The sequence below is a fragment of the Cygnus atratus genome, chromosome 3 (genome assembly GCF_013377495.2).
Source record: "Cygnus atratus isolate AKBS03 ecotype Queensland, Australia chromosome 3, CAtr_DNAZoo_HiC_assembly, whole genome shotgun sequence".
NCBI classification, from domain to species: domain Eukaryota; kingdom Metazoa; phylum Chordata; class Aves; order Anseriformes; family Anatidae; genus Cygnus; species Cygnus atratus.
Genome location: NC_066364.1, coordinates 89192229 through 89219774, shown reverse-complemented (window position 1 = coordinate 89219774; position 27546 = coordinate 89192229). Strand labels below are relative to the sequence as shown.

General features: G+C 34.2%; 1 protein-coding gene across 1 annotated transcript in view; it reads right to left on the bottom strand.

Annotated features, from left to right (window-relative positions):
* The window catches only part of DNAH8 (dynein axonemal heavy chain 8), a 132252-nt gene that overhangs the window by 39457 nt on the left and 65249 nt on the right, over positions 1 to 27546 (bottom strand). Inside the window, exons 45-62 of the mRNA XM_035558510.2 lie at positions 26620 to 26781; positions 24960 to 25206; positions 22405 to 22646; positions 22185 to 22325; positions 17719 to 17956; positions 16717 to 16859; positions 14117 to 14251; positions 11869 to 11991; positions 9993 to 10206; positions 9353 to 9462; positions 8641 to 8804; positions 6364 to 6553; positions 5766 to 5888; positions 4028 to 4158; positions 3549 to 3702; positions 2925 to 3089; positions 2150 to 2376; positions 1632 to 1750 (exon numbers count right to left, since the gene is read on the bottom strand). Of these exons, the coding sequence (XP_035414403.1) occupies positions 1632 to 1750; positions 2150 to 2376; positions 2925 to 3089; positions 3549 to 3702; positions 4028 to 4158; positions 5766 to 5888; positions 6364 to 6553; positions 8641 to 8804; positions 9353 to 9462; positions 9993 to 10206; positions 11869 to 11991; positions 14117 to 14251; positions 16717 to 16859; positions 17719 to 17956; positions 22185 to 22325; positions 22405 to 22646; positions 24960 to 25206; positions 26620 to 26781 (3028 nt within the window). The remainder of the gene's footprint in view (positions 1 to 1631; positions 1751 to 2149; positions 2377 to 2924; positions 3090 to 3548; positions 3703 to 4027; positions 4159 to 5765; positions 5889 to 6363; positions 6554 to 8640; positions 8805 to 9352; positions 9463 to 9992; positions 10207 to 11868; positions 11992 to 14116; positions 14252 to 16716; positions 16860 to 17718; positions 17957 to 22184; positions 22326 to 22404; positions 22647 to 24959; positions 25207 to 26619; positions 26782 to 27546) is intronic.

Genomic DNA, 27546 nt, shown 5'->3' with positions numbered 1-27546 from the left:
AAGACCCATTATTTTGCCATTTTCAACAATAAACTCCAAAGGTATATTCACTAAAGACACTCACTGTGAAACAACAAAAAAAGTTGTTTAAAACATTTCCTTTCCCCAGACATAATTTTTTCCTCATGTGTGTTACAAGATTGTTCATCCGAAGTGACAAAGCAGAAGAAACGAGTTATTTATATCTTTCAAAATGTGTTGCCTGTATAGATACCACAGGGCTGATGAGCACTCATTCAGTGTACTCAAACCAGGTTCTTTCTAGAAAGCAGTACTAATCATGGAATTTCTCACATTTTTTGCTGTTTTACAAGCATCTTGATTTGGCCCTGACATTATTACATACAACAAAGACATCTCAATAAGGAGATGCAAAGATCAATGTTATCTCAACTGACTTTGAGAACATAACATTTAAATCCTCTATCAGGATAATCTCCTAACAGATTGAAACAACTTTCAAGGTTAATCTTTCTAACCTTCTAAATCTTTTTGATATTAAGTTATGAAAGACTAAGGATTAAAGTATGGACATGTGAAATAGCTAAATAATTAATAACAAACTTTTTGAGATCATCCTGTAAAATGTAGTAAACTGGAGCACATTTGGAGTCAGGGATGACCAAGTGTTTTTGTGATTTTGTAATAAATCTTTTCTATGCAGATGAAACTTCCTAGATTTTATTTTCTAACTGGCATTAGGGTTGCCCATAAACTGACAGATGTGATTTTTCTGAGCATCGATGCTGCAGGAGAAGACAAACATGGTCATCTGTACAAGATCATTTTGTTTTGAAGATTAGATAAGGAATTAGAGATAATATCACTTGGGAGGCTAGTAAAATCTACATGTGAAATTTTCTTGACATCACCGAAGGTGCTTAGACTAGTTATTTTAAATTATTTTTGAAAGCAGAACTGAAGAAGGAATAACAAAAAAACAAAAACAACTCAAATCTTCAGAGATCTTAGACTTTATCCTCATCAGCAGGACTGATGGTAATGTCTGATTTGTAGAACTAGAAACAGATCTATACAGGGAAATCTGCATTATGTCTACATTATGTGAAAATACTGTAGATCACTCACTCCTCTATGGACCACTCTGACTCAGCAAACAGTCCGTAAATAAAATATCTAAACATTCTTATTCTATTCTTTACTTCATGTGAAGTGTATCAGTTGCATCATTAATTGTTGTCTAAAAACTATATATTTTTACCTTTCTAAGAAAAATATTATCATATAGATGTTTCCCTATTCTGTTAAATTGAAATACAGTATCTTTTTTTTCCCCATAAAAATTAGGTTTCCTGAGCTGTTCTATTGTTTTTTCAGATTTATAAAAACATGTCTAGACGCAAACTGCAGAAAACTGCAACTGTACTCTGAACCCATTAAGTACTATTCTAAATCTAAAAATTACATCATTTCAAACAGATATTCAAAATTAGAAGAACATATGAGCCGTACTTTTCTGTATTTCAGATCCCCATTTATAAAATGACCACATGTAAAAATTGCTCGTTGCTCAGCAGAAATCTGAAACGAGGCACTCAGATTGTATAGCAAGGATTTCCATAGACAAATCCATATTTCCATAGACATATCTTTATCCATATTTTGCTTACCAATTTGCATACGCTCAGCTTGTTCATTAATACTTGCTAACTTTTCACTATAAACTTCTTTGTAGCCATTGATGAAAGAGAGATAAGATTTAGGTGTTACATAGGCTCTTCTTCGATACCTAAAACATGGTATATTGGCAACATCAACTTTGTACATATTTTCAATTATACAGCAATTTGGTTACTTCTAATATGTTGCCAATCTGGCAATAGATGGTAATATAAAACAAGCACTTAAATCAGTCAGAATCTATTTTCTTCATAATGCAAAGTCTCATGTTCAGTTATATTGCTTTTATCCACATAAGCAAATTTAAAGATGACGAATAGTAGGAATGAAGATAACAAATCTGCAATTTAATAGTAATTATTTTTATGGCCTTTGCATATACTGATATAGCACATTCATTTTCATATTAGCCTTAAAAGAGAATTACTGGCTCATACAACACATTGAATTCAAAAACACTATCAGTAGCAATATTAGGGCGATTATTATATTTATATAAATATATTACCTTTGGAAATAATTCTCACAGCTTTCTGAAACTATATCATGAAAGAGACCCATGGTTTCTACTATTTGTGTTTTAACTGATACAGAGCAGATCATATTAAATTCTGAAAGAAAATAACTGGCCACAGCTACAAGAGCTTCCTTAGGCCATCGACTGAACCAATCCATGGTGCATCCGGATATGAGCCCAGGAAATTTCAAAGAACGTGCACGGAACTTCTCACCAACCTAAAGAGAGTAACAATGTTAATTTAGGATACAATATCTAAATTAGGTTGATCAAAATATTTAATGCATATAAACAAGTAGTCTATTTTTTTTTCTCGCTAATTTTCTATTTAGAACACCCTGCATAATCTTTTCTGTTAAATATTTTGTTACATTTGCTACATTCAATATTTTACCAAATTTGAAGAAGCTAATGACAAATATGAATCTTTCTTAATATTTCAAAATGAAATTCTTCTTTCAAGTTGCAAGCAAGAATTTCATAAATCTGCATACATTGATTTTAATTAGGCAAGAATACGCCAGGAGGAAAAAATGAAAATCAAGCTAACATGAAAAGAGTGATTTAACTTTAAAGTATTTTGCTTTTAAGTTCTGACTATTATACTATTACTTTTATTATACCAGCAATTATACCCCAGATTTTGGTGGTCTCTTAATGTGCCCTTACATCTCCTCAGAAATACAAACTTGAAATAATTCTTTCACAATTTACAGGATAGTTTGCTAATGGAAGCAAGGAAGACAGATATAAAGAAAAAACTTACTGGAGAAAAGCAGAGGACAACGTGCAAGTTTTTCTTTGCCCGAGTTAAAAAATACTCATAAAGATTATCAAATGTAGGAGGACACCGAGGCATCTCTTTTTTCATCAGTGGTATTAGTCCTTGGGTGATTTCATCCAGTTCATCCCGAGCAAATAAATTAGAAATCTTTATATAAAATTAAAATTGATAAGAAAATAAATTGCATGGATATAGTTATAGAGTTTGTAAATACTCGTCTGTTTACACCTGTATATCTCTCTGCATATATGCAGTTTAGACATATTAAAAACAAATTTGTTCCTGATTTATACTTCATTTAACTCCATTAAAATCTAAAAATTCTAACTCAGAAAGAATACAGATCTTGACTGGCCAGTGAATCTTCATTTAACAAAAGCTACTGAAACACCCAAGGTAATGATTTTCTGGTCTTTTCCTGTCTTGTATTGAAATACAGATACAGGCAGTCCACACCAAGAGCGCTCTTTCTCTTAAACGTTGACACATTTTAGGGTTAATCATTATGAATTTCACAACTTATTATGAAAATAAATAGAAATTAAGGAGAACAGTTTCTCCAGTTTCCTGCTTCTGAAGTACATTGTCTGTCACAATGAGACTTACCTCTCCTGAAGACAGTAGATTATTAACGTATTCCAAAAATGACTCCTCTTTTATTTCATTATCAGTGAAAATAAAAGTAATGCCTTTTCCTTCTGCTCCAGCTGTTCTATACAGAAATTTTAAATCATCTGACAGATTGCTTACATTATAGGATCTACAAGTAATAAGAAACATATTCTGTTAGTTCAAAATAACACAGAATACTGCTATTTCCAGATTAGAGTGTTTTACAAATGATAGTGAAAGACCCCTTTGTAAATACACATATTTTGGCCTGGGAATAGCTAACACTTTTCATCTTTTAGAGCTCAAACTTCCTCCAATATTGTACACAAATCAGATATAAATTAATTTTTTTAATTTCCATTTTTAATTGGTCACAAAATGAAAAAGACAAGCTGTTAAAAACATACTGTTATTACTGTGTAAAGAGAAAACAACAGTATAAATTGTATCTATATACTTCTCACATTTCTTACCTGGTTAAAGTGATCTGAAATATTTTATAGCCAGCAATATAAGAGGCCAACCTTGAAAGACTTTGTTTTCCAGAACCACCAACTCCAACAAGTAAAGCATTTCCATATGCCATCCGAATTATCCGGGATATCTGTATTGGAAAAAATAGAGTAATAGTACACTGAAAAAAATAAAAACATTCATTAGCAAAATTAAAATTCTGTTATACAACAACTGCATTTAATCGAATTAAACATAAAGAGTATTAAAAGGACACTGAGTTTTGAAGAAAACTTCTCAGAAGAACATTCTTACATTCTTTAGGAATTTTGTGTAACTGAAATGAAAGAGTTCTCTTCTAAGACTATAGAATGATTATGATTAGAGGTATCGATAGGATTTCAATAAAGGCAGACATTTTGAGCTCTAATCTACATCCACATCCTATGTTCAAAACTATAAATTTAAAAAAAAATAATTTAGAAGAATGAAATATACTACATTAATTTTAAGAGTTTGAAATACTTGGATTTTTCAGTTGAAGAAACACTAAATTATAGTTTAACTGTGATCTTCTGTTTTATTTACTTTTAATATTTCCTTTGAGGAAGTTTCATTAATAAGTCTCGACAAAAGCGGGATTACACACTTATTATCTAATTGCTTTTTTATTTTTCCTCCTCAGAACTCCTCTATACACATGACATCTTTCTCAGATTTATTATCTATTAGCACACTACTACTCTTGGATGCTACGGTTTGCTTCATTCCTCATATAAATTATGTACAAAAAGAAAAGATGGGCACCTATATCAAGCCTTTGAATTATATTCATTTTTTTTTCCTCAAATAAATTAATTTTGGTTTTATATGCAGTTCCTTCCGAGCCTACCTAGACAATTTCTTATTTAGACTTCTATTTCATTATTGTTATGAGGGTGGCAAAATTCATCATCACTGCAGTCACAACAGGGCTTCACCTACTACCACTTGAACTGAATTTTTTTTCCCAGTCAGATGCAAAGAAAAGGTAGTAATTTAATTCACTTTAGGTTAACTAGTGAATAATAAAACATCTCTCTTTTTCTTTTTTGGTTTTCATACAGCTTCTACGTGTCTTTCAGTAAACAGACTACCAAGTTTAAGAAATTTCTGAGGTAACCAACACATCTTAAACCAGAGGCACACTGCTTCAAACAAAAGCTACACTTAGCCTTTTTTTCCCCTCCAAATTCAATTTTGACTTGGTATGAATTCTTCCCTTATATATTCCTTTCTGAAAAGGGATTCATTTGATTGTGAACTGAGAATACTCTACAACATTCCACTACACTCCTTATTTATCTCTCTTCTCGTCTCTCATCCAGTCAGATTCTATCTCACACTGCTTTGTTCACTTGTCAGGTACAGATACCTTTGAAGTGTCCTCTGAATTCCTAAAGATTAAAAAAATATTGTATATACAAAACAAAAATGTACCTCTTTGTGACCTCACCTTTCCTACTGAGGGTAATCTGTACACTTCTGAACACCCAGAAGTTTAAAAAAAATATATAAAATAAGGCATCTATTACAAAATATGCAAAGAGGCAAAATGACTGTGGCTCTTTTCTAGTTCCTTAAAATGGCTAGGGAAAGATGGCAAACAAATTTGGGGATAAGAGCTGCTTTTCAGAATATGCACCCCAAGCATAGCTTGTCCAACTCAGGAGCACTATGGTAATAGTTAAACTAATATAAAAGTAACAAAACCCAAACCTTAATAAGATGTGTCATTGCATCCTTGAAAAACACCAAATCAAGAAATGATCCTCTAATACATTCATTGTATTGTCTCTGATACATCTGCAGTTTTTCACAAAGAAATTCAAAGCTTGGAACCTGAAAGATTACAAATTATTAAATTAAAAAAAAAAAAAAAAAGATCAGCAACAATGCTAGCACAGCCCTTCAGAACTTAAAATGCTGCTGGCATCTTTATGCATAAACTTGAGTTCTTGTTTGGGGCACACATAATGAAATTATCTTGTTAATTCACTTCAGTGATTGTACCTGTGTGTAAGCAGAATTTCTTTTGCTAATGCTGTAAAAAAAGGGGAAAGGGGAAGGGGAAAGGAGGAATGAATAAAGTACATTTGTATAGCACCATTAACATTAACATATTTTAATATATATTTTTTAATGTCACAGAAATGACTTATTGCATACTAACCCAAAAATATGTATATACAGATTCACAAAAAATGTGGCAGGTATTCAACAAAGCTTCCATATGATATAAGTTCAGCAATATAATGTACTTAATAATTAAAGGAAAACTTCAGTGCTGAGTATTTTAGGTGCAAAATGAAAATACCTCCTCATAAATTTTTGGAGCTTCAAATACAAAATCTTCTGGTTCGTCACCAGTTGGTTCAGGTATGTCCCGCAGAAAATCTACAAAATATTTCTCTGTTTGGAGAACAGCTACACCTGTATCCACATATTCTTCAATTGCTTTAGTAACAGTTTTATCAAACCATGCTGTATCCTCAGGAGTAATAAATCTAAAAATCATAGATTAGCATAATTTTAAAAATAGTTTTAAAATATTAGTTAAATAAGGAGGAAAACATAATTAAATACTTTAAAAAATAACAAATTTTGTAACATTTCATTGAAAAAATACATATTAGGCAATACATATTAGACAACAGTTACAAAAAAAGATTAATCAATATTAACAGAAATTAAATATTTTCAATGTTCTGCAAGTATCATAGCCAGTCACTAGAACAGAGAAAAAGAAACAAAACAAAACAAAACAAAACACTAATTCTCCAGCTTTTCTGTAGAAGTAGGTAACGACAAACCACTTAATGTCTCAGATGAAAAAGGATGAAAAAAGCTGAATGATTTCCCAAATAACCAGGGCCAAGCTTCCCTTCTATTCTTTTGACCAGCACTGGAATAGCATAATTTATGCTATTACAGTGCTGCCTCTGAAATTGCAATGAGATCACCAATGGTGAAAATCACCAGAAAACTCTGGCCTTTATTTTTAATATTCTTGGAAAATGATGGATTAGATTTCCTTTTAGATTTGCTGCATTCATTTTATAAACCCATCATACGTATCTAAGGAGAGAGGAAAAAGTGAGTAGGGCTTTCAAATTTCAAATTAGAAATTTCTAATTTCAAATTAGAATTCCTCTGGGATATTAGAGCTCATAAAAAGCAATTTTACTTCCTTGGTCTTCACTCCCATTTGTTAATGCAACTTCCCATGAAAAAGCAGAAGGCACCTGCCAGCTGATTCAGAGCTTTCATGGAAGAAGATGAGGGATTCTAGAAGATACTGGCAGAGATTGTAACTAAAACTGTTTGACAGTGGCCTATGTTTTGCTTGGAACTCTTTCTAACACCCGTAGTGAAGGGCTGTTTTTTCAACCACCAGTTTCTGGTTTGTGTAATATATCTCAAAGCTTTATGTATCTTATTTGTTTTGTTTCTGTTTCCATTGAGTGCATGCTAAGGTCCATATGCTAAAGTACATTTATGAGGATTTCACCTTGTCCTTTTATAAGCAGCTTTGTTTTCAAAAGATAATTCTTTGTATCTTTGCTCTTTCCTTCATGTTTGCAGGTTACTGGAATAATAGTGACTAAGCCTGACTGTGCTTAAATACAATGCAATTATGAATCTTAACAGCTACCATGCCAAATTATTTGCACCAGAACTTATTTATATACTTGGCATCTTAAAATAAATCCCATTTTCGACTTCTACAACACTGAAAAATATCCACTCATGACAATTCCTAAGCACTTGATATTTCAAGGCCATTAGGTTTAATTAAAAGCAAAAACAGCACAATATGCCTTTTTGTCTATGGCAAAACATTTTTCATTGTTTTCACTTTAAAAAGAAAATGCAATGTAATGAAATATATATATATTTTAAGTCAACATTTAGCTTTACTGTTTTAATTTAAAAACATTAATTTTATAGTAAATATGAAGGTCCTTCCTCAGATAAGAAATAATTGTATTAGTTAAAATCCACAGTAGTTGTGGATATATGTTGACTTTTACTGACAGCTATATCACTTCATCTGGAATTTCACAAGAAATTGAAACACTGTGGACAAAAACATTACTGAATCTTTAAAACATAGAGCTGACAAATGTGCTGATTTTATCAATCATTTAAGGCAGATTTTGATGAGATGAGCCACTTTTTTAATCACATGAATGAAATAATTTTTTCTGTAAGGAGATCAGAGCAATTTTATACTGCAGTCTATGGGCCACTGTATAAATTTAGGACACTGTAAAATCCTCTCTTTCACAGAGGAACTGACTGCATGTAGGCAAAGATAAGTTTGCCAAAAATAAAAATAAAAATAAAAAATAAAAATAGTAGTTTTAAACAGAGTTTCAGTTAAACAGTAGTTTGAACAGTTTCAGAGTTCTCCCACCAGTTACTAGTCTAATCTATCAGCACATAACATTTGTTGGGATGATACCACAATGCAGACATGCAGAATAAGACAACATGTTTCATATTGGCCTAATAATATTTGTCATGTTAACAAATCTAATGTGTATGAGCATAAAATGAATGGTTAAACTTAGTCGATATAAAATGATACCTGTCAGCAATTACTCTAGTACATTCATGTTTAAAAAGTGTTAGAAGGACAGTGCTGTTCATGCATTCTTCTGACTTTATAGTCAACATTCCTTGCCAAATTCTAGAAAGGTCTCGAAGGTTGAATATATAGTGGAATTTAGATGGTGTAGGCAGCATCTTTGTCTAAAGAAAAATATTGTTAATATTCAAGATCAGTAGCATTTAGAAAGAAATGAGAATAAAAAAACTTGTACATTTATAAATAAACATTTACTTATTAAAATGAGAAAATAATTTTCACACGTAATAGTTTGGGCAAACTCTTTCTAAGAAGTCATCAAAAATATCTGATCTGTTTGGAGGCGTGATCTAGCACTAAATGTAAAAGCCCAACTCTCAGAACATGTAATTATTTCACATGTTACTCTGGGCTTTATAAATTAAAAGTGATCAATTATAAAGTATTTAACACCTTGTTCCTAAGTTGCAGTGATTAAAGCTTTGGGTAACATGAATAAAACTATAGGAATGAATGAACTGATACAGCCATTCGTCTATCTTATATACTAAAATCTAGTTTTTTCCAGATTCTTTCTCCAACAATTTTTTAGCTCATCTGTCTCCTGTTTTCTTCTTGCTACAGATATGTTCTTAAGGAATATGTGCCTAAATTACACTAGCAGGCACTCTTTTCAGACTGATAATGATAAAACTTTCCCTATAATTTATACCTTTGTCCACTGCCACAATATTCTACCCGTCGGGATCAATTTTTTCACCATATCACATACTTCAGGACTGAAATTTCTACATGAATGAAAGTATCCACAACCAATAACACCTTAAAAGATAAAGTGGAATAAACAATTAATCTCAAGATGCAGGATATAATAAGGTAAATTGTGAGCAATATTCCAAAAATATAGTTAAAACTAGTTTGCTTTTAAATTACAGATCAAATAGTTGTCTCTCTCATCCATGGCTTTTCTAAACAGGTGGCGTGGACATCTGTTGGTGACTGCTAAGATTTAACAATATACTGTAGTGACAAAGTTAAAAGAATGTCAGCAACAGAAGGTTCTTCAGGCAATGTAGATGTACTACATATTAACATTATTAATTATAATCTTCCAGGAAATCACCATTACTTTCTGATTTTAGACAAGCAAAATCATTAATAAGAAAGATAAGCATTTAAAGGTGTTCATTTCTGTTCCATGGCACTATTTTGCTGTAATACATCTTCAATTGTTTCACTGGAAGCACTTTACATTTGCATGATGAGAGAGAGAGAGAGAGAACATAGTATTATAAATTTTATATCTTTTTTTTTTTTTTTTAAATCCATGCTAAAACAAGAAAAAGAAGTACCAAAAATTTTGTCTATGGATGCATTGGATGGCAATGTACAATTGAATATACAAAACTGTCTTTTTAAACGCTGGGGAATATCATTACGGCCTCCTCCTGGATGTATCATTGCTGCTATTAATTGCACATCTACAATTGTAGTGAAGTCTCCAGGCTTATCCAAGCTGTATATTCCTTTCATTTCCATCATTTGACGAACAATTTCATTTGTTACCTGTAAGTTTACGTAGCATACACATTAGGAAGCAAACCAAAACGTACTCTGTGATAATTTAGTTTATTCTTGTAACCTTACCATTAATCTCTAGAGAATTTTAATCTAAACTCAGACTAAATTATGTTCCTTAGTCATGTGGAAGATCTTGGTTTATGTGATTCTAAAACCAGAAATATTCTTTCAGAGCAGGACTACCACATAATATGTAACAAAATGTGCATGTATGTGTTCCATATTTTCCTATTAGGTATTCAGCTTCAGAGTTTCAAATCGTGTACTTTAGTTCTCCCTTGGGAATCCTTTGAAGCAAAACATCTCATTCTTTTCTGAGACAGGAATCTGCTTATTCTGAAAAGACTATTCACTCTGTATTTTACTCTACAGCACCTGTATGGATCTGGAGGCACCAGAGAGTTGCCACTATAGCAACTGCTCCAACAATAATTAGCAAGCCTTATGTGCTCCAGCAAAGCCATGAAGTGCAACAGGGCACTGATCACAAACCATCATCCCATAAAAAATATTGGAGAAATGTCTTGGGGCCATGATGAAAGATGGAGATCCTTCCATAATGGAGATTCTTCCTGTTAGTGAGTAAAGCCTGGGCCTGTGAGGATTTTGCCTCAAACACAGCCACTTGCCCACATTATAGACTATGGTCAAGCAGCTCAGTGTTGTGGATTATTTAATGCTAATTTAAATTTAAAAAAAAATAATAAAAAAAGGTCTTAAGTGAGAGCAAATAATGCAAACCAAAGAATTGAAATAGGCTAGCATTTAGGTAAAAGACCAAATTGCAGTTCAGAGAGACTAAAAACACACACTTGGCTTCAATTTTTACAAAACCAGCTTTCTAAAGTGAAGAAAATGAACTATTCAGACTACACAAATTCACTTAGATCCATACTGCCACTTAAATATTTGTTCAAGCCCACTCTCATAAAGAGACCTACTCCCCATACTATAAACAAACCAACTTAATGCTGTAATTACTCTTAACCCAAGCTCAGAGTCTCACAGAAGCCAGACAGCCGGAGGATTCAAACCTGCACATACACTGGGTCTCCCATTTATTAATTTACTCTGAGCAAATTGAAGAAAGTAACGGTAAGCATACTGGCCCTTTATATTAAAATAGCTATTCCAGAAGACCTAGCATCTTGGTCTAGAAAGACTTCAGACCTACTATGGGAAGGAACTATTGAATACTTTTGCCTTATTTGGGATCTGTGTAGGCATATGAATGCTACAAACCCAAACTGTAGACAATGGCTCATCAAAAGCCAAAAATATTTAATCCAGTTTGCAAGCCAATTTGTTACCTTTGAAATTAAACACAGCCTTTATTACTTTTTGCAAGGTATCACACTTCTGTTTGGCAGGAAGTTTGCTTACTGGTGCTCTCAAATTAGTGTCAAACTTTAACTTAATAATATGGTATTTTAGTACAGTGATGCCTTTATTTAGTCTTAGAAAAATATGAGAAAGTGGAAATAATGTAAGAACCTGCTTCTTTTTTTCCTTCCATAAATACACCATAATTAGAAAGCATTACCAATAATTAATAGTAAATTAAAATTTTGAGTAAGTCCACAGACTCCTATATATATGAAAAAATAGCAACAGTATGATAATAAATTGTACTAGTTAACAATGTACCTGATCTCCCCATTCATTGATAATTGGCATATTGATATCATCAATGAAGACAGTCATTTTTCTGCCTCCAGGAGGTCCATAAGTACTTCCAACACGTTTGTCCACATAACTCTCTATTGTCCTCTAAAAATTAAAGAAAGTCCTTGTTTTTTATCTAAAGCAACAATATTTAAAATGTATTGTTAAAAAATAAAAAAGTGCCACCTTACTTAACCAATGATTTCCTCTTCTTTCCTCTTTCAGCTTTCATTTTGAAGGAAATCTATCTATCTATTTACAGTATGACAGCAGACCATATAAAGGCAACTTAGATTCCTTTTACAATAATTTCCCAGATGTCTTGTAGACTAAGTAATGCAGTATTTTAACATTTTGGTGGCAAAAATCTTTTACAATTAGTTTTGAACTGAATAAGAAGCAGGATGTGATAGACAAATAAGATGCTGATATTTAATTAGAATATATTTTCAAAGCTCTCAGCTCAACAGTTTTTCTAAAGGTACTTGGACTTTTAGAAACAATGGCAGAAAAATACCTTAAAAGATGGTAGAAAATGTTTTCCTTAGACAAATAATTGTTTTGGTTTTATACGCATAACTGTTGTTCTATATGAGGAATATGGCATATACTGTGATAAAGATAGAAGTATTAATAACATTTTTGGAAATATCGCAAACAGAAAACAGATACAAGTTTTATACAATGGCTTTCACCATGGAAAATATTTAGCTCAGTGTTCTAGGATAAATGCATATAGAACATTCTTAGAATTAATACATCATTTTGGAGACATTTAATTAAAGTGAAACTGATAAGAAGCAGAAAATGATTATATTAGAAAATAAAAATTTTGTTTCACAGCTATCACATCTAAAATCAACCTGTCTTTCGAATACCCTCAGAATGACAACTCAAACTTCAAAAATTATTTTGAATGCAGCTCTTTCAACTGTTTAGAAGCATTTCAACTGGTTTTTTTTGTTTGTTTTGTTTTGTTTTTTGTTTTTTCCCCCAGCTACATTTCTCTCGGAAATCAGTAGAGTGAACTATGTACTTAGCTAGCTAGCTGAAAACATAAAGCAAATCTTCAGAGGTATCACAGGACTGTAGCAGAGACGAGGCACAGTAAGTTCCTTTCATAGAGTCTCTGTACCAGACAGGAGGAAGTCTGGATTTTGTTTTTCAAGACAGTAATGTTCTAGGGACCCATAATATACTAAGTGAAGGACACTGAGACAAAGATACTGACTGTTCAATTAATCTTGCACGCATGAAAGGATGCCTGCCTTATTCTGCTTCATAGTTTAATATATACACCATGGCCAGACATCCTACACATAACAGAAAAGCCCAGCAGGTGTTCTATGAGTTTGGAACTTAAAAAAAAAAAAGAAAAAAAAAAAGAGAGGGAGTGTGTGATTGAAGTTATGATTTCTCACCATTTTCTTAATACCATTTTGAATTAGCTTCTTAAAAACAAATACTGGATTTGGGGACGGAATTTGTAAAACCTGCTTCATGAGCAGGCTTTTCAATTAAGAAATCTTCCCCGATGATTACTCTCCTACCAGAGCATTCTCACCATGAATTCATTGCTTTCAAGAGGTAATGAAGCCAACTAAACTTACAGGATCACATCCTAGCAAAATAGTATTGAATCACAGTGCTGTGGTATAAATCATCCTTTCTACCACTTGAAAAGCTATCTGTAGTATTTGTGTCTATTTACATGGATTCTTTGCAGTTCTTTTGGGCAAGGGAAATCTTATAAAGTTGCAGTGCTAGCGGACCCTTAAAGATTAGATCGTTGTACTAGTCACTCCTGAACTGAGGAGAAATAAGATGATCTAGTATTTGAAATCTGCTTTTTTTTTTATTAAACTATACATATATGATTATAAACTACTGAATCAGGAAAAAAATGATGAATTATAAACAAAAAAAATCATTAGTCTAAAGAGAAATGAAAAATTTTCAGCAAAAAAATAAATGAAAAATATTAAAAAATGGATTCTTAGAATTACATAAAGGAAAAGCACTCAGCAATCATGCATCTATATGAGTGAACATATTTTATTCTGCTCTGAAAAAAAATATTTTTATAGAATTTTCTGAAGTTTTTAAGGGACTTAGAGGAAAAAAGTTCCTTTAAACTTTATTTCTATATCACTTATCATCAGAATTACGTATATTTAAATATTTAGCAAGGACATAATAAACAAGATTTGTTTAAAAGTTATATTTTTACCTGAAACATAAATGGTTCTGTGGCAGATGAAAAGTTTAGACATTTTGACAAATGTTCTTCTGGATCATACTTCTTCAAGTATGCCTTAATCATGACTGTCTTTGCAGTCCCCTGTTCTCCTATGAGCAAAACTGCCTGCAATAGACATTTGAATAGTGTAAGTAGTATCAAAACTATTAACTAAGAATGCATAACAGAATTATTTTAGAGAAAGGGACATTTTCTGTGCCTAATTTAAAAGGATATATTATTCTGGTAGTTTTTCTGTGTCTCCATATGCAGTGACACAGTATGTATTTTCATCCCATCTGAACTCTCCAACACAAATTAGTTATTGAGTCAAAATAGGAAGGATTAAAGTGAGAATGTACTAGAGGGTTTACTTGTGGTTTTTTTTTTTTTTTGCCTTTTTTTTTTCTCCGTTGCTTGACGCCTTCTACTTTCTAACACACGCACTACAGCAGTCTGCAGCAATCTCTTGCAGTGTATGACCCTGGGAAGACTTTTTTATGATGGAAATAGTCTCGAACGTCTAATTTGAATGTAATCTTTGGTGACATGTGCTTGTGATAGAAGGATAATTCTTTCTTCCTGATATTGTCCTGAAACCAATTAAACAATTGCTAAAACAGATATTTTAAAACAGATATTCTAGAGGTCAGACCAGAGTCAGCTCCAGTCGGCTCCAAAAGGGACCTGCTGCTGGCCAGTTCTGAGCCAGTAAGTGATGTTGGTTGTACCTCTGGGAGAGCAAATTTAAGAAAGGGGGAAAAAAAACTGCTTTGCAACAGCAGCTGGAAGAGAGGAGTGAGAAACAACCCTGAAAACAGAAAGGTCAGTGGAGAAAGTGGGCAGGAGGTGCTCCAGGTGCTGGAGCAGAAGTTCCCTTGCGGCCTCTGGAGAGGCTTCTGGTGGAGCAGGCTGTCCCCCTGCAGCCCATGGGTCCCACATGGAGCAGATCTCCACGCTGCAGCCCGTGGAGGAACCCCCGGTGGAGCAGGTGGATGTGGCCTGGAGGAGGCTGCGGCCTATGGACATCCCCCCCAGGAGCAAGCACCGGGCCGGAGCTGCAGCCCGTGGAGGGGAGCCCACGCAGGAGCAGGGGGTCTGGGGGGAGCTGCCACCCGTGGGGGACCCGTGCTGGAGCAGTTTGCTCCTGATGGATGGACCCCGTGGTACGGAGCCATGTGGGAGCAGTTCTTGAAGAGCTGCTGCCTGTGGGCAGCCCCCGCAGGCTCAGTTCGGGAAGGATGGCATCCCATGGGAGGGACCCCACGTGCAGCAGGGTCAGAGTGACCGTGAAGGAGCGGTGGAGACGAAGAGCCAGGGACTGACCGCAGCCCCCATTCCCCGTTCCCCTGTGCTGTTCAGGGGGAGGAGGTGGAAGAGGATGGATGGGGGGGAAGGTGTTTTTAGTTTGATTTTAGTTCTTACTGCCCTGTCTTCTAGTGAAAGGCAATGAACTATATTAATCTTCCTATGCTGAGTCTGTTTTGCCCATGACAATAATCAGCGAGTGATCTCCCTGTCCTTATCTCAGCCCTTGAGCCCTTTTCATCGTATTTTCTCCCCCTTTTCCTTTGAGGAGGGGGAGTGAGAAAGCAGTTATGTTGGAGCTCAGCTGCCTTGTAGGGTAAAACCACCACAAATATCTTCTGAGGCATTGACCTTCAGAGATTTACCATGTTTCTAAATATCAAGATTTTGTGTGTTTTTATAGTCTAATACATCAAACGGACAGCCAAATTATGGCCTCTGGAACAGTTTCATCAAACCCAAGTAAAATGTTCTGTGTCCAGATCCCAGAATTTCACAGAAAAGCCAAATTCCAGCACTGGCTCATACACTTGCGGTATTTCTAATATTGGTTCCAGATATTGAGATGGGAGTATACTGACTTGTACCTCACAGATTGGCATGTTTCCATGGCAAGTTGCTAGGGCTGTTAATAGCATTGCGCTAATGCAAATGTTTTTGGTGGTGGTGATGGTTGGTTTGTTTTTTCCTGATTTTCCACTGGGCAAATAGGCCTATATATGTTTAAATAACTATTGTTTGATGTGGCCTGTGGCCCATGATTGGACCTAATTGGTAAAATCTGTATTGGTAAAATCTGTATAAAGAAGTATTGTCTCCTTTTCTCCTTTTTAGTCATGGCTACTGGTATTAACTACAGTTTTCCTACTGAGGGGAAAAAAATGCAGTAAAGGTTAGTAATTTCATGTTTATCATAAGCTTACTTGTGAAGTCTATTTTCCTCATTTCTCTATTCAAGAAAGCATAAACTGGAAAGAGGAATATGGTGTAACGACTAGGGAAAAGGTTTTATGTTTTCCTCCAAGAAAAATAATGCATTGTTGGAGTTATACTTTTATGAGAAAAAAATGCCTCATTAAGTGGATATTTAACATGTTTTTTTTTTTTTTCTCAGAACAGAAATAAGTATAGAGAATTCATGTCAAGGAAACAAAAATAGAGTAATAATGATGCAGCTGGCAAGCAATACTAGAGACAGAGAATATGAACGATGATTGCAACTCCAGTTACTTTATAAGTAAGTTTCTATTTATATACACTTAAATAAGTAATCCTGCACTTACTTTGTGTTGCTTTGCAATTGTGTTTATCAAAAACTGTGTTCTGACATTGTCAACATTTGGAACCAGAATAGATGCGTAGTCTGGGACACTATCTGTTGGATAAACATATTCCTGAACATTTTTACTCCAGTGTTCCCAGTCACCTGAAATGACAAAAAAATAAATAAAAATAAATAAATTCCTGGAGTCAACATTTTGTCAGTATAAAAAAAAAAAAAAGAATCCAACTAAATATATATGTACTACTTAAATTTATAGATAGCTTCCTAAATAAAAAGGCCAAAATAATGTTTACTTGGAAACATGTTCTTACTTTATTGGTGAAAAGGTATAGAATGTGAAAATATGGATTGTGTGTGTATACACTAAATCAACATTGCTTGCAAAATAATCTAGATTTGGATAAATGAGAAATAGATGCATTAATGTGAGAAAATACTATGAAAGAACAATAAATTCTTTGTAAATTTTGTTGTGTGTGTAATTTAAACCATAAATTATTTCTGGAAAATATGACTGTTTGAAGTCATAAAATTTAAGATTTATTGCTGATCATCATACATGGATAAACAATGATTATGAAGTAGAATTTAAATCAGATTATATATTTATTTATTTATATATTTATCAAAAAATTCTAGCTGTGAGGAAATTAAGTATAAACATAAAAATAATTTAGGCTAGAACAGCCTAAGCATAAATTACCTAAAAATTGTAGACTGTTTAACGATAGCTAATAGAGAAAAAAAATATGTGCGAATGAAACTAGAAACAAAGGAAGAAAATACTACCAATGAACCACCAATACTACCAATTCTTGGTTTATAACATCTCACTTTTACAAAGCTGATGCATAGGGAATCTGTGTTACTACTGTACTGTCAAAATCTGTGCTCCAATTACCAAAGAACTAGGTCTAAATTAGTAAATTTAAATTTCAAATGAGCTATATTCAGTTTTAAAATGCCAGTATAAAAAAAGACTGCCAATGCTTTTTCTTACCATAATCAGTAACATAAAATTCATACATGGTTTGACTGGTGCCAGGGGGGATTTCTGGCAAATCTAATTTGTTATCATGAGCTCTAATGAAGGCTTCAAGTTTATCTCTGCTGTCCAACTCCAAAAGGGCACCTAAACTCCACATTATTCCAAAGGAGAACAATTTATGCAGATGAGATATAGTTGATAAACCACCTTCTTCCTTCGATGGAATCAAGCCCTCCAGAAGATTAATACACTGAAAATATTGTAAAGTATTATGCATTAAGAAAATATTAAATAATCATTTTTTATTTTTACACATCCATACTTACATTTATATGCATTTATATGTATTCAAACTTTAAATTATAAATTGAAAATACAGATTACCAAAGAATAATATAAAATTCAGAACTACAAACTCAAGAAAATAGATTAAAAGTATTTAATCTATTTTTATTAATGGTTATTAATCATTAATGTATTATTATCAATTTTTATTATTAATCATTATTGCTAATTTATTTATTTATATTTACATAAACCTGGACAACATTTTCAAAATTACTTAAGTACTTTGCTAGTCAAATATCCTTTTAAATTATGCCTACCTGATAATGTAACTTAAGATCTAGAGTAACAGAACAACATTTTAAGGGTATTTATAATACCTAGTGGGATATTCAGAACTCCAAAACTAGGTGGCCTTAATTAAATATTATAATGTATGTGCCTCCTCAATTCTGAAAATTCCTCAAAGCATCTCTTGCATTAAAATTCTTTTAAGCATGGAAGAATTTTCAGTTACTTTCCAATGTATTTATTTAAATTATAGTCAAATGTTGCATATAGCACATTAACTTCCATTTTGTGTAAAAAACAAAACAAAACAAAAAACATACAAGCAAACAAAAAAACTTCTAAATATCCAATTTTATGATTGCTTCCCTCTGTTTTTAAGGAACTGGATTCCAGAAATCTAGTAACTTGCTATCTATGTCATTCACAAAACCAGATGTTTATTTTGACTGTCTTACAGAACATCACTCATATTTCCTTTCTGTACAAATCAGTGTCAAACACATTGCTTCAAAATATTTCTTTCTAACAGAGAATCAGATTTTCAGTCAGCTTCTGGAATTAGTATTCTTTATGCTATTTTGGATCTCAATCTCATACTGAAGTAGGAAGTAATGTAGTAATATATAAATATACATATATATACACATATATATATATAAAATGCAGCCTAAGGACATAAGTAGTTAGAATATTTTTTATTAATTTAAAACGCAGTTTAAAAAAGATGATTAACCAATATCAATTATAGTTAATAATGTTAAAATAATGCCACTACTTTTCTTTGGAAGATGATTGATATGTTATCTAATTATTGCAGATACAGGCTTTGTCCCAGTTTATCTGAACATAATCTGTTTCTCCCTTCAAACATAAGCACAATTGCAAATTTTTACATGATGCTTTGGCTCTCAGCAGTATTCTGTAAAATTTTTTTTTTTTTAAGAAAGAAAACAGATAAAGATAAACTGACTCATAAAAATACCACAAATGGGTGTAACAGGTCAGATGAAAATACCAAGTGGACACTTTTTGAAGACTAAAAACAAACAAAAAATATGATACATCCTAGTGGTACTTTCTTGGGTTGCAGTGGTACTGACAGTGGTACTTCCTGCTGGTACTCTGTGCAACTTAGGTCTTTCTGCACCAAATACACTTCTTCTAGGTTTATTAGTCCTCTATAGATTTTTCTACCATGAAAATATCAGGATTGGTCTTGAACGTACATAAACTTTTACCATCCATAACACCCTTTGGCAAGATGTTCCAGTGGTGTGCTATATATGGCATTGAACAGTTTGTTTTATCCTGTGCAAGCCCCTTCATGAATTTCATTTGCCATTTTATTACCTATTTATTCAGTCCCATAAAGTCTGTCTATAGTTCTTCATGGTTAGCTGTTTTGTCCTTACCACCCTCAATAATATAGTGTCATCAGTAAACTTCTTCACCTACAACTTTTCCAAGTTTTTAATGAACATTTTGAACAGAACTAATCCCCACACGGGTACCTCAGGACCAGTGGTAACATCTCTCCTTTGTAAAAACTGATCCTTTACTTTAATCATTGATTTCCTTTCATGTGATCAATTATTTAGCTGTAAATAACTGCCTGTCTTCTGCTATGACTGCTTAGTTACATGAAAATCTCTGGTAAAGAACTCCACTGAACACCTTTGCTCCTTCAGGCAGACCATATCAATCAGACCATCCTTAGCTACAAGTTAATTGACTTTTCCAATAGGCTTTTAAGACAGGATATCCCTAAACAAAAACTACATGAATCTTCTAAGGTAAATTTTATTTGTCAATGTAATGAGGTGGGTCAGAGGAAGGTGAACAGTCAAAACGCAAATATAAAAGTAAAAACAGCAGAAAAAAAAATCTAGGATCAACAGTAGAATATATATAGTTAGAAAATCAAAGACAGTGGAAATTGCAAGAAGGAAGGCAACAGTGGAATCACTTTTACATAATACTATTATAAGATAATTATACTGTTAGGATTGGGGCAAACAAAAAGAAAAACACCGTTAACAGTGAATGCTAACAAAAAACAGATAATCGGGTACATGTGTTTGAGTGGGTGAACATTCAAAACTTGACTTCTGAACTCTCAGGTACAAGTCTGCTACCTGCAACTGATCTGGGGTGTAATTTTTGATAATACCTGGGCTAAACAAAATTGGAATATCCTGAATCCTGCAATTAGTAAAAAGACATGAGGTAGATGCACCAGTCAGGAGGCCGATCAGGTACAGTGCTTCTTAGACCATTTATGGGAAAAGCGGGACCTTGAAATTTGGGGAAGAAGAGGTGGTAGGGAAAAAAAAGGGTTCCCAAAACGAAGTAGTCTTGGAAAAAAGGGAGTGCAGAAAGAAGGAAGTTAAGATCATGGTTGGAGGAAAGAACTTGGAAGTGGGGGAAGATCCTGTAGAGATCAGAGAGAAAAAGCTGAATAATGCCAAGGGACCTTTGTCAAGTAATGCCCAATCCTGGTAGCTGCAAGTGGCTGCTCAGCACAGAACTAATGAGACTTTTTGCCGAAGCCTCCCACACCAAGAGCAAAATCCCTGCTGGGAAGAGGAATTGAACATAATACTGGAGGGGGGAAGCAAGTGAGTGTCTGAATGTATAAAGTTATCAAGTAGTGTAAAAGGTCTGATCTCACTAGATCTTAGGTAAGCACCAGCATGGAGATCCAGTGTGGGTTATTTACTGTCACACCTGTGACAGAAACTAGAGATTTGCATCACAGGAAGAAATATTGAATACAGGTTAAATCAGGGAAATATTTCCCTATTCGGGAAGTGCAAGCAATCAACACTAAAAAAAAGAAAAAAATACTACATGAATTCAGTCAAAGGTCTCACAGATAAAAAATGCAGAAGAAAAAAATATTCTCTCTCTGTAGAAAATTTGTGGAGAACACATCTACTTTTTATTTTATCATCATAAATGAATGAATTACATAGTTTCTGCCTGTGGTCTTCAATTCCATAGATAACTTAATTCCATTTGATACTGCAAATAGTTAATCTTTGCAGCATCAATTGTGGCTATTAATTTGCAGCAAAATACTTCCAACTATTGAACATCTGAAGCTAAATCCCTAATGGACAGTAAAGAGATACCAGGTTCTAATTGGGTACTTTAATATTAATTGTAGTGTTAGCCAAAATATTACTTTGTCTACTCTCTTATTCAAAGTCGCTACTGATTTTTTTTTTTAATGAGACTGTCAATATAAAGCTGAGATTACATGGACCAATGCAGTCTGGAGACTTAGAATCTGCACATGACAACTGATTCATAAACAAATCAGCTGGAGACATGCAGTATAGGACTTGCAATCTTGCAATATCCACCAAGCAAATAATTTTTATTAATAATAAAACACTGATTTGATCCCACTCAAGGAAGAACTGCAATTGATAGGAAGGGAGAAGCAAAAATTATTATGCTGAACTTGGAAACATTGACTGACAGAATCATAGCTACTACATCTGGATAAAAAGATAATCAGAATTATTCTTTGCTGTCTCTGCTGAAAGTACCAGTAGGGTTGATCTGACCCTTACAGCAATATGTTTGGTATTTAAAGAATTGGAATGAGACCACAAGCTTAAAAAACACATACTTCTGAAAACCTTCTAAAGCTTGCAAAATCCAGTCAACAGAAGACTAGCCTATACAGAAAGCAATAAGGAGAAGTAAAATTTTATTTTGCACATCCCTAACAGTTCCTCTTGTATTCCCTAAGAAAGAAATACTGAGGTTGTGATTTCCTAAGTCAGAAACAATCTTTTCAAATGAAATTTTATTGTTATCAAATGTTCATTTTGCTATTTTTCCACACATACTATGTCAATTCATACAGACTTACACAGTATCTGTTTTACCTGCATAATGTAGTTACATTCCAGAAGCTCCATTTTGGGATTAAGGTTTAGTTTCATATACGTATATGCTGGTTCAAATATTCTATCATACAAACTTTGTAAAACTTCAGCTTCTTGAGGAGAACGTTTTTTCAGCCATGCCTGAAAAACACCCACATTATTCTTCTGTGTAAATATATAACAAGGTAAAGTTAGGAGTAGCCAGCAATGGTAATCTTACTTGCAATATCGGTCTCCAGCTGAGGGCAGAGGAACTGATATAGACCATACCCATTCGAGAAACTGTGGCTGGAGAGGCATTCTCAATGTTGTGGACTTCAAATAACAGCTTACATGTAGGGGACATAGGAATTCGATCTCCATTTGCTAGAGTGAGGGTCTTGTTATCATCCAAAACTGAATTTAGATTCTCAATCCAGATTGCATCTACAGGACCATCTAAAATCAGAAACACATTTTCACCTGGAAAAAAAATTAAAAAAAATAAAAATACATGGTTCATATCCTCATGCTCAAAGAACATTGAAAATGCCTCAGAACTTAAATAATGTATAAAAATAAATTTTGCTTACTGTAAATTCTGCTGTCTCTACACATACTCATTACTATATGAGTTGAACACCCAGTTAAGATGCCATTTTTGAAAGAAGCAAATGAGGGCTTTTTCATATCTTTATAATGTACATCTCTGGTGAGATTGCCTTTTCTGGCTGCTGGACACCCAGCCAACCACTTTCTCACTCTCCCTCCTCAACAGGACAGGGGGAGAAAATAAGATGAAAATGCTCATGGGTTGAGGTAAAGATAGAGATCACTTGCCAACTACCATCATGAAAAATAGACTTGACTTGGGGAAAATTAATTTATAAAATTACTATTTATAGAAAGGATATTAAGATACGCAGTCTACAACTTCCTCACGAGGGGGAGTGGAGAGGCAGGTGACCTATCCTCTGTAAACACCAGTGATAGGACCCGCAGGAACGGTGTTAAGCTGAGGCAGGGGAAGTTTAGGCTGGACATCAGGAAGAGGTTCTTCACTGAGGGGGTGGTTGCACACTGGAACAGGCTCCCCAGTGACGTAGTCACTGCACCAAGCCTGCTGAATTTAAGAAGCGATTGGACTGTGCACTCAGTCACATGGTCTAAACTTTTGGGTAGACCTGTGCGGTGCCAGGAGTTGGACTAGATGATCCTTATAGGTCCCTTCCAACTCGGGATATTCTATGATTCTATGATAAGATACTTGAATGCATCTAGAGGAGGACAATGAAGCTGTTAGAAGGGTCAGAAGATAGGTCATATGAGGAAGGGCTGAGGACACTTTGGTTTGAAAAAAAGAAGGCTCAGAGGCAACCTCATTGCTCTTTACAACTTCCTGAGGAAGGGAAATGGAGAGAGACGTGTCAGTCTCTTCTCCCTGGGAACTAATGACAGGATGTTTACGAACAGCACAGAGCTGTGCTAGGGGAGGTTCAGACTGGACATTAGGAAAAATTTCTTTACCGTGAGGGTGTTTAAGCACCTTTAATAAAATGTTTTAACTTCTTTTAGCCCTGAATTGGTCAGGCAGTGGGACTCAATCTTTCTAGGTCCCTTTCAGCTGAACTATTCTAATTCTAATTTATTGCCAATTAATATAGAATTGGATGATGAGAAAGAAAGACAAAAAACAAACAAAAAAACCTTTTCCTCCACCCCATTTCTAGTCCATGCTCAACTTCACTCCTTCCTTCCCAACCCATCTAACTCTTCTTCCTTCCTCCACCACCACCCCATGCAGCATATGCAATACAGATAACGAGGGTTATGATCAGTTCATAACAGTTCCTCTCTGCCACTCCTTCCTCCTCACACTTTCACCCTGTTCCAATGCAGATCCTTGCCATGGATCCTTCTTGTTCTTCAAGAAAATTTTCTCCTGCATGAGTCCTCTCCACAGGCTGCAGTCCTTCAGGGTAAGCCTGCTCCAACATGGGTTCTCCATGGGCTGCACTTCCTTCAGAGCATATCCACTTGCAGTGTGCTCTGGCATGGTCCTCTCCATTGGGCTGCAGGGAATATCTGCTCTGGTGTCTGGAGTACCTCCTCTCCCTCCTTCACCGACCTTGGTGCTCAAAGGATTGTTTCTCTTACTTTTTCTTCCTCACAGCCTGAGCAGTGTTTTGCCCTTTCTTAAATATGTTACCACAAAGACACCACCATTTTCACTGATAGGCTCAGCCGTGTCCTGTGGTGGTTCTCTTCCAGATAAAACTGTCCACGTCCAGCACAGTACAGTCCCTGGCTTCTTCTCATATAGGTCAGCCCTGCAGATCCCCTGCTACTAAAACCTTGCTATGTAAACCCATTTCAACATCAAAGACCAAAAAACAAACAGTTCAACATTTCCATTTTAAGAAAAAAACCTCCTTTTGGGAAGGTTCCCTAGAGGAATTCCCTTTCTTTAAGGTCTTTTCCAACCTTAATGATTCTATGATTCTATCAGTAAACCTTCACTGTATTTTATCAGCCTTCAAGTCTCCATCTGCAGCCTCCATCTGCATTATAGAACTAGAGTGGCAAGGAAACAAACAGTTTTTATATACATATAATACTGAAACAATATTTTTTTAAACTCTTGCCCTTTCTTGAGAAGTGAATTGTAACATTGGCTATGGTCTCTATAGTTGTTTTCAAGAAAGGACTTAACCACATCTGCAAATTCAAGATTCTTTTTTCAATATGTCATTCAAGAGGCACTTTTATGACACCCCACACAAAGTATTTACATACCCTTTTTAGCTTTCAGTGTTTTCCTCCACAGTGTAGAAAATATTCCATCTGTCCAATCATTAGTTGCAGCATCTAGTTTTCCAAACATCTGAGGAGCTGTTATAGCTTTGGGATTCATTCGCATTTCTCTATGAGGTTGTCCACATTCTGTCATTGCTCTCATTAATATGGTTATGACCATTGTTTTTCCAGATCCACTAGGTCCAAGTGTCATCAATCCATGACGTACTAGAGAAGTTTCATACAACTATTAAAAATCAAAATGTTTTGAGAAATAAGCTTTTGGAAGATTTTGGCTTGCATTTAATATGTTTGATAGTCAGTGATTGTAAATATATTAGACATAGAACATAATGCGCTCAGAACTGAAACCAGCTTGTGTTTGTTGATTTGTAGTGTGTTGTGGAATTGTCCTAATATGTAAAGCACCAAGTTTACTATGAAACAGTTTATCGAACTAAATCTTGCCTAACCTATTCAAAGCAACTCAACATTTTGGTTTTTTAACCAAATTTTAAAAAGGATTTTCTGTATTACTCAAAAGCAAAAAAAAAGAATAGTGGCAAAATATTTAACACACAAATAACTAAGCAGTAAAGTGCTAAAACATCTTGAGTGTATGAAATAGGCATAGGCACAGCACTTCTTGCAGGTTTTTGTATATGAAGACTGTACAGCCTATGAACAAACCTAGCACTTCAAGGCCTTCCTATTAAATAACTATATACCCATTAATCAGCTATATGCCATATGATTAACCCACACTAAACAAAAAATTACCATAATCCAAAATCATGGTTTAACCATTAAATCATTAGTTTATTGAACATAATGTCTTATAAATATTTCTAAATCAAAAATAATTAATTTTTTGGAACACCTTAACAATCTTCTATCTTTTGGTTCTTTCATTTTACAGTATCCTCCTGCATGCTCACTTGCATACTTAGCCTTGTCATAGCTTTAAATAAGGTTGTCATAGCATATACTAAGACTGCCTGAGGCTTCTACACATACTTTATCTCTTTTAACCCAATACGGCTAAGCTGAATGATTACCCAACAATACAGGTTCTTTCTCACATAAGGTTTGAGTCTTTGTTTCCTATAATGTCTGCTCAAACCCATCATGAAGACCATCCTTCATTACAGAAACGTATTTAAGTCATGAAAACGCACCTCTTTTTTTTTTTTTCTTTGCCCAATGATAGGTCTTTTAGCTCTCATTCCCTGTGTAGCAGAAGTTGTGCCCTGGCTTTGTTTCTCGTCACTATTTATTTTCTGCCTTGGCCTTCAAAATGCCTCCTAACTATTCTTATGCCCTACCATCCCTACTCTAGCCTAAGAAACTCATGTTTAGAGAGCCATTTATGTGCTTCATTTCTGCATTCAAATAGCTTAGATGCACTACCGTATCTGGGAAAGGATGGGTTAACAGCATGCTTTAACATTTTTTTTTCTTCTGAATAATTTAACGAAGTAATAATAATAACAAAAAAATGACCCTTAGATTATTATTCCTTAGTGTGGTCTACATACAACCTTTATTTTATTCCATTAATAAGAGCACAGGTCCTTGAATGAGACAGAGATTTAACCATTAAAATGGTGTTCTGACTTCTGTTTGTTAAAAAGATTTTAGGAAAAAAACAATGTTTTACCTGAACAAGCTTAAGATTCCATGGTGGATGGTTAATCAATCCTGCTTCTTCAATCTGATTAGCTACTGCAGTCTGTAGCTCCATATATGTACTACTGTCCAACTGCAACCCCGGAAATAGATCATTGATAAGACTGAGAAACAAAGGCTCATCTTCATCTATCTGGAAAGAAAAAAAAAAAAAAAAAGAAAGAAGTTATTAAGTGTTTAAAGAATGGTTATCCAAACTTCTCAAACCAAAATCCAAAATTAATCTCTACTGTAAAATAATAAACAGTAAGAATATATTTTCTAAATACAATTGCCTCTGTTTATAAATGCATACTACCAACAGGATAGGTCAATAAGGTGATAGCATTTTGATATTGTCGTCCATGCCATGAGAAAAATAAATTCAAAACTGAAAGAAATTTCCCACTGAGTACACACCGAATCTATCTGTAAAATCCCCCAACAATCACAGCATATATTGGACAGAACATCCTATCTGGAAAGAAACCTTCCCATAACTTCCTTTTCCAGGCCTTAAATAGTTTTCCTCCCAGCATTACCAAGCACTTCACCAAAAGCAAACTCCCTGAAGTCCAAAAAGCATAAAATAGATTTAGTCTGTACCTGAGCAAAAAATGCTAAATTTGTCAAGGCATTTCCACTACCACTAAATTCAATACCTCTGTAATAGAACCATAAAAATACCAGGATTATGTGTGTGCTTTCAATTCCTACAACAAACAACACTTCGTTCAATGCAAATGCCTTTATGGTGACTATATTGGTGGAACTAAACAAGCCCCTGTCTACCCAAAAAACTCACACTATCACTGGAAAAAAAAAAAAAAAAAAAAGCAAAATTCTACATTTAAGACATTCACTACATGTATGATTTTTGAATCCTAATACTTAAAGGACACCTCCAAAAACCTTTTAA